The 8,016-nt window shown below is 43.9% G+C and overlaps 4 protein-coding genes across 4 annotated transcripts; 3 read left to right on the top strand and 1 right to left on the bottom strand.

Moving 5' to 3' along the window:
• Nucleotides 1–619: 619 nt before the first annotated feature.
• Nucleotides 620–1,037, bottom strand: K450DRAFT_263100 (uncharacterized protein). The gene has a single exon (XM_051592586.1). The coding sequence runs from the start codon at nt 955–957 to the stop codon at nt 655–657; it is 303 nt and encodes a 100-aa protein (XP_051440167.1). The 5' UTR covers nt 958–1,037; the 3' UTR covers nt 620–654.
• A 2,097-nt stretch (nt 1,038–3,134) lies between these two features.
• K450DRAFT_263102 (uncharacterized protein) lies at nt 3,135–4,860 on the top strand. The gene has a single exon (XM_051592587.1). It carries the CDS (start codon nt 3,335–3,337, stop codon nt 4,397–4,399), a length of 1,065 nt encoding a protein of 354 aa, XP_051440168.1. The 5' UTR covers nt 3,135–3,334; the 3' UTR covers nt 4,400–4,860.
• Nucleotides 4,861–5,723, top strand: K450DRAFT_263104 (uncharacterized protein). The gene has a single exon (XM_051592588.1). The coding sequence runs from the start codon at nt 5,322–5,324 to the stop codon at nt 5,532–5,534; it is 213 nt and encodes a 70-aa protein (XP_051440169.1). The 5' UTR covers nt 4,861–5,321; the 3' UTR covers nt 5,535–5,723.
• A 1,697-nt stretch (nt 5,724–7,420) lies between these two features.
• On the top strand, nt 7,421–8,016 carry K450DRAFT_263107 (uncharacterized protein; the record flags this gene model as incomplete). Its single annotated transcript, XM_051592589.1, has 1 exon — nt 7,421–8,016. The coding sequence occupies exon 1, from the start codon at nt 7,686–7,688 to the stop codon at nt 8,013–8,015; it is 330 nt and encodes a 109-aa protein (XP_051440170.1). The 5' UTR covers nt 7,421–7,685.

Raw genomic sequence — 8,016 nt, forward strand, 5'->3', positions numbered from 1 at the left:
ATCACGCAGTAATGTCAAATCCAGGGACAAAAGAAAGGTAGGAAGAGATAAGAAAAGATGTATTTCCAGGGTCAAAACACTCAGTACATTTGTATAGACCGTAGCCACAATCAAAAGGAAAGCCACGCAGTTGCCTGCGATAAAATTGTATGAATAAATAAGAGTGTAGACGACGTCACCGCTATTGTACAGTATGGAAGTTTATCAAGATCTCGTCTGCTTCCGTATTCATATTATCATCCGAGTCTACATAATCTTCGTCGGTTCGGCATCGGCGAAGTCCTTAATGGTGCCTGTTGGTTTTTTATGATTCTTTTCTTGTAGTATGTCTTTACGTTTGTGTCTGGATGACATTTGTAGATTGGCTTTGTGAGAACAAAGACCCGTCATCCAAGCTGGGGAAGTTAGATGGAGTTTCCTTCTCGGTGTCGAAAATCTGGCTTTTAGCTGGAGGGTTGATCCGCATTAAGGACTGCGGTTGGTTGGGAATATCTATTGCAGAGATTATATACTTAAAATCGTTGTATTTGTGTTTGGCTTTTGACGTTTCTCACAATGCTCGAATAGTCGTGCTTATACGCTAAGTATATAAGCCTTGCTCTGCTATTAAATGAGCTTATTGAGTGCGTCAAAGTCCTCGTTCATCTATTCCCATCAATGTCCATTTATACGAGTTCGAAAGTCACGAGACTTTTCGAGCCCGTTTACAAATTTCGATTGTAAATTTGACATTGAAAAGAATGTGATCGGTTCACAGGGAGGAAGGTTGGTTGGAAACTGTGTTGATGTTGACACAGTCTTGCTATCATGAGCTGCTTGTTTGCAACGATAGCATGTGCGTAGAACCATTGCTAAGTTTAGCTTTACATTGCAATCTTTGATAAGATGTCCACTTTGCTTGCAATAATTACAAGCCAAGGGGCATTTTCCCACCTGGCCAGGATGGTTATTTGCCATTCAGGTATGTAAATGAATGGCTTTAGTTCTTGGTAAGTTGTTTCGTTGGCATTGGTGGTATGGAGAAGGATAAATCCTTCTCCACCATAGCATTGGTAAATTTCCATTGCCTACCACATTTTGTAAATGGAAACGTTTCTGGCCTTTCCAAAATCAGTTATACTTTGGTTAAGCATGCTAACGAGTGCTTTTCGCTGGGATACAGGGGCATGTCGCGAAGTTTGACGAATGTCAGTCTCGTTCTCATGCTTTGAGCCACGGTTGCAAAAATGTTGACGTTGTTGACCTTGATACTCGATTCGGTGGCTTGCCTACGCATTTGGATGCCATCTTTATGTTGAAAATAATTTCGATCCCAATTCTCTTGGGGCCAACCTGAAGGTAGCCTCGGATCTTGATTGATGTAAGTTTGTTAAAGATGGCTTCGGGACATCTTCAACTGAATTGTTGGAGGTTCGTATAGATGACAGATTGAAAACGATTGCACTGGGGTTAACACTTCTATAGATGAAGCCCTTCTTGGCCACCATAGTAGCCGAGAGATTTAGTGGGAGCTTCGAATAGATGTTTCGTTACGGATTAAGCAAAAGATTCTTTTGCTGGGAGGGTCGGGGTTGGTAGCTGTTGGTGTCTGGCGTTATTCGAACCTTGTTTTTCAGAGCGTTTGTAAAAGACAGCTAAGCATGTAGTCCAGGTCATAGCTATTCCTTGCCAGCAATGACAGCCGGCCAGCAGCATCCTTCACTACCATTTGCTGAAGGTGAGATCTTTTTTTCTAACACGCGCGTGATAAGCGAGCGTTCACCCAATAAGCTAATTAAACGCATATGTCGTTAACTTTACTCGATCTTCATTCATTTGTACCAGCATATTTGAATACTTATTATCTGCATCTCTCGTAGACATTTTCAGGCCTAACAGCAGTAACCAAAGTCTTCATGCCAGGATCCACACCAAAGGGATCGGCGTGTTCGAAAAGTTCTTGCTGCTGATATATGAATTAGTGTTAGTGGATACGTCAGCAATGACACACCCGTTGGTATTTATTCAAAACACAAACTTCTGGGTCTCCTTGCTCGGTTTTGCTTACCGTCCTTTCGCTCTAATTTCGTTTCCTTGATTCGTCTCGCTGGGATCTGAAAATAACACAACTCCCGAAGCCATCCGTCGCCATACCTATGTGACTATCAAACGGTCTGAGAATTGTTATATTCATGTGTAAAAAGTGAGATATGGCTATAATCATGACTTATTTCTTTCTAGCTTGATTAAAGTCACACCTACCATGCCAAAATGACACTGTTAATGAGTTTTCTGTAGTATTCCCTTCATTCCTATGCTTATTACGTCAGCGTAAGAATAACTTGACTTCCACAGCGTGTTAACATGTACGGAATGCCAATTGCTTGCACCACTTGCGCAAAGTATCTGCGTGTACTCTATCGTAGGCTTTCTTCTGCCTTGAGAGTACTCTACGGTTCAGCCTTGAGCATCCATTTTATGGGCATGTGCCATCAATGTTTGAAGAACTAGACCATTATCTGATATCTGTCTATATGGTAGGAAGCTTGAGTGTAGCCTGTCATACGCTATCTCCTGTCTTAAGAAGTACCCCTACGGTTCAGTCTAAAGGATACACTTTACGTGCATGCGCCATCCGTGTGGAAAAACCCAACTATTTTCCAGAATCTGTCTATACGGCATGAAGCGTGTCTGAAAATCGGTGACCGTGTTATCGAAATCTCTGGACAGTGGTTGAAATAGAATTTTCGTTATAAATTTTGCATCGCAATTTACCTTCTCCTGGTCGGAGTTCTGACAGCTGTAGCGATTGCACTTGAAGCATAAGTATTGAGAGTTCCTCGAATCTTGGTTCCTTTCCGGTAGCACAGAAGTCGACAAAAAAATTTGACAAATTCGCTGTAGTCCTTTTGCAGCTGCATTACCATTGCAAATGGCGACAGATCCTTCCATAGTTTAGCTCCAACGGTGTCATGGTATGCAAAACGACGAGGCTGAGATTGGCTTTAATAAGTCTCGGCATGTTTCATCAACATTGAAGGTTCCGCAGATGAGCTAATCCTTGATTTCACTCATTAACCGTGTTGGGTGCCAACTGGCAAGGTGAAGACCAATTACAGTGTATTTATCTTGGCGTTTCTACGGTATAATACGAGGCTCGTAAAGCCCGCCATATCACCAACTTGCCCAATCCATCAAAGTGTGGCAACTTGCCATTATATTGATTAACCTGGGAGGCCATAGCAAGATCCTACTATCCGACATCAATTCACATACAGTTTGAGTCGGCTTCCATGACCAACGTTGGACCTTGTCCCCAAAACGCCAACACTCGATCAATCGAAGCTTTTCTTCCATGAACACTTCTAAAAGCTCACATGCGAAAAGTCAGTCCCCTCTTGGAGGACCTGACAACCCCGAGCAACATCAACTACCCACTCCCGCTACCTCTCCTGAGAAGACACCCACCGGGCGCCTATCGTATGCCAACTCTGTCACCAAAAACATCTTCAAATCGCCCACTAATCCACTGAAAACTGCTATCACCAGCACCGGCTCACTGTTCCGAAACATCAACCCCGGAGCAGTTGTTTTCGACCTATCGCATCTACCGACCACCCAGGATATCATAGAGGACGCCTTATTGGCAATCTTTGAAAAGTTCACGCCTGCATCTGTTCGAGGATACCGTCAAGTTGGAGCCAAAGGAAACGCCATTGAGATCCTCTTCGACCCGAGTGTTGCCGCCGTCCATCGCAAAACAGCGACAGAGCAAGGCATCACATTCAAGGACTACGAACCAAAAGCTGTTAGCACCGAAAGCATGAAAACCAGGCTAACCTTCGTCAAACTAAGGAACATGCCACTCTTTCCTAGTGAAGAAGCCATTGTACGGGTTCTTAGCCAGAGCATGGCAACTTTCGGAAAAATCAGAAATGTTTCGATATTCAAGAAACCTGTAGGCCACGTTATCCCATCCCCTCCTTCTCTCACAGATCACAGTATGCTCAGTATAGGATTAGAAGTAGCATCTATCAAGCAAGGCCCCGGATGGTGGAAACTGAATACCTCCATTCTGAAGGAAATTAAGTATAAAAAAACGATCACAGATTTTCTAGAATTCATATTCACATCAGATGGACCATTCCACTACGCCACGAGAGACAGGATGACAGCAGAGGAATATGACTCTCTAAAACAGATGCTTCGACACCTCAGCTTAGAGTATAGTATAAAAAGAGCGAGAGAAAACAAAAAAAACGAACACCACCTACAAACGCAAATTAACCAATTGTCGCTACCATACAATGTTCAAGATGATGGCATGGCAAACACTAGAATACAGTCCCTACTACTTCAACTGGATCAAACCCAAAAAGAGAAGCTGGAGGTCCAGGCAGTGAGGGCCAGGATAAAATGAAGGGAAGAGGGCGAAAAATCCACAGCTTATTTCTATCGCACCCTGAAAACTCGACAAGCTAAAGCGCAAATTGCTGAGCTTACACACCCAGTTACAAATCAACTGTGCAACACAGCTAACGACATCCTTGAGGCAACCACCTCCTTTTACGACAATCTTTTTACACCGACACTCATATCGACAACCGCAACAGAAACATTCCTTCAAGACACACCGAGTAACGTACTCAATGAAGACGACATCTCCCTATGCTTAAAAAATATAACTAAAGACGAGGTCATACAAGCTTTGCTAGACTCTCCCAAACAAAAGGCACCGGGAAACGATGGACTACCGTTCGAGTTTTACGATACCTTCCAAAAAACAATCCTTATCGACATAATTACTCACCAATGCAACCAAACACTCCATCATCTGAGCATTCCAGAAAGCTGGAACTCTACTCACACAATCCTCATACAATAAAAAAACTATCGCAACGACCTCAGAAACTGGCGGCCAATTGCACTTACTAATACCGACAATAAAATTTTCTCTAGAATCCTGGCGAACAGAATACAATTTTTAGCCACTAAATGCGTCAACCGATATCAAACAGGCTTTATACGAGGACGATATATAGCTGACAACGCCGCGTCCGCAATACTCCTTATGGAGCATGCTCAGAAGATGAGGTCAGCCGACCAGACTACACCCTGCATGATCCTCTTGGATCAAGAAAAAGCTTATGACAGGGTCCACCCTGAATACTTTGCCTTAACTTTAAAGCACTTTGGTTTCCAGAACAGCCAACAAAATGCATATCCAAACTCTTCTTCCAGTCTAAACTCGAGTAGCCGTTAATGGCTATCTCACGCGTCCAATCCGACAAAGAAGAGGGCTTCGCCAAGGAGACCCGCTGTCCCCAATCCTTTACAACCTAATGTTAGAACCCCTTCTCCGATCCTTCCAAAAAAAATTGACAGGTTACAAGCTAAATAACACCTTATCACTCACCTGCATGGCATATGCAAATGATACTGTTCTATTCATTAACTCTCCAGAGGAACTTCAACATAGCATGCAAATTTATGATCAATATGCCAAAGTGTCTAATGCCAAACTGAATGACAAAAGAAAAAAACCATCGGAGTAGTGAAGAGAGGCACAGTTGGATCCTGGCAATCTGACTTTCTCCCAGTACCAATGGTATGACTCAAACAGTTCAACATGCCCTACATACTTAGGATACCCTCTTTCACCGTCCAAACGGCACCACCTTCATCATTATGACATAGCCACACAAAAAATTCGCAACCATGCCAACCTCCTCAGCGGCCGCTCATTATCACAAGCAGGGAAAGCGCTTGTTATCAACTCCCTTCTAACATCCAAGCTATGGCATATTGCACGTCTAATCCCCCTGGAATCGCATGAACAAAAAATCAATACAATCCTTCGCAATTTCTTCTGGAGCTCGAGAAGCCCAGCTATAGCATGGAAACTACTATGTCAACCCAAACACAACGGTGGTATGGGAATCATTCCCATCAAAGAACAAGCTCAATCCTTACGAGTGAGACACCTCACACCAATGTTCGTTCCTTCTCATCCCTTCCGGTCCTTCTTTCATGACATATTGGAAGAAATCCTAAAACAACCCTGTGGTAATAACGACCACCTGCCCTTCCTCCTCATTTCCTCAGCTTCTGAAAGGCTTCTACTTTCTCCCTAACCTTACTAAAACTGTATCCGGCATACATTATTCATACCGCAATACCCAACTGCTCTCATCTACTCTCCTTGCCCTCCCCATATCAATGTTCCTACAACCCTCCACACATATCCCAACCCATCGTTTACTAACACCGCTTAACCACTTCACTAGAGGATGGCCTCCACAAAGCCACCTCATGATTAGCACGACCACCGAAGGCGAACCTCAATACAAAGAAAAAAATTAAAAAAACTCTTAAAAACAAGACAAGCCAAGTGGATTACAGAGCTACCCTTCCAAGTCGACTGGGTCACAGAAGCTTTGGAAGATGTCCCCACACCATCAACTTCTGCCAACTCACTACAAAGTCTAATGAAAGAAACTTTCATTGGCGGCACTCCAATATCCCACATAACAACGGCCGCAGCACGATCCTTTATCTCACCAAAAATTGACCTTCCTTCCTCAAAAATTCACATCTCATGCACACAAGACTTCTACACCTCCCAAAACTAAGTGGGCAACAGACCTACCGTTCTCAGTCGACTGGCAATCGGCTGCGCTAGAGGAAATTCAGCCACCCTACCACAAATCGTTCAAATATACAAAAAATATTCAAAACCTAATGAACGAAGCTTCACTAGGAGATATGCCGGTATCATCTCTCACAACCAGCGTTGTAAGGACTAGGATACAACATGACAAATATGACATACCAACACGAATACATATTTCTTGTAAACAAGATTTTTATACTAATCTATGGAAACTGCAAATACCCCAAGCAGATAGGGTGATCTGGTGGAAGCTGTCCCTCAACAGATGGCCAAGCCGGTCACACATGCATAAAATATATCCCAATAACTGTCTCTCACCCGCTTGCGAGGTTTGCTCGAACACAACCGAAGACATCGACCATATGCTTTTTGACTGCCCACCAAAACTTCGATTCTGGAAATACACCCTCACTCTCTTTAACATATGGCTTGTCAAAGATCTCCCAGTGCCAAGGAGATGTTTGACATCACAAAACATAGTAGAAGGCTTCCAATACCTTTAGAGCAAAATAAGCCTAAACCGCAACCCTTCCAGCATCATTATACTAAGCATAACCATAGCGACCATCTGGCGCTGCCACTGGAAGTTCGTCTTCCGCGATGAAGAACAAGATAGACTGACTTATGAACAATTGATGGAGTCATTGTGGCACACCCTTTCGACAAGAACACAAAACGACGCAAAAGGAAAAAAAGAAAAAGACAATTGGTTGAGAAAGGGAGTGGTGGAGTGGTTATATAAGATACCGTGCGCCCAAAACCAAGAAGCAAACTTCCACTATCGGTCTCGATACACGAAATTGTATCACACTAGCCAGATGATGGAATTTTGCTCACAAGGCCTCTATCAACAGTGCAAGACACACGGGCAAGGAAATTCATTAGGAACAGTCGCTCCAATGGACAGGTTCCGGTACCAACTCTACAGTACCACATGGATCCTCTCCTCACGCGCAAGCATGATGCTACTTGGGTCCCTGTAGACCAGCCACCCTACGTTGCTAACTGGAAAATCCACATGGGTAAAGGCTAAATGACAGAGCTGAGCTGCGCTCAACCTAGTGCCCTACGACAATACTGGCAAAGGCTGAACGACCCTACCCTGGAGCTCCGAAGACGCCGACCACCTTGGTCGATTGGGCCCAATTTCGGATTGCTCATCAAACATGGCGCTTGGATGGCATTTTGGAAAGCAGACATACCCCACCAAGCCAGAACGGCATGGTGGCGGCTACTGCATGACAAATCCCTCACAGAGTTCGGCTACACCGCCGACAGCCGGACATCTACAAGTTACCAACATGCAAGTTATGCAAACCTGAGGAAGAAGACGCCTACCATCTTTTCGTCAACTGCCCAGTAAA

This window comes from Umbelopsis ramanniana (genome assembly GCF_025399195.1).
Source record: "Umbelopsis ramanniana AG unplaced genomic scaffold K450scaffold_105, whole genome shotgun sequence".
In the NCBI taxonomy this organism is placed as follows: Eukaryota; Fungi; Mucoromycota; class Umbelopsidomycetes; order Umbelopsidales; family Umbelopsidaceae; genus Umbelopsis; species Umbelopsis ramanniana.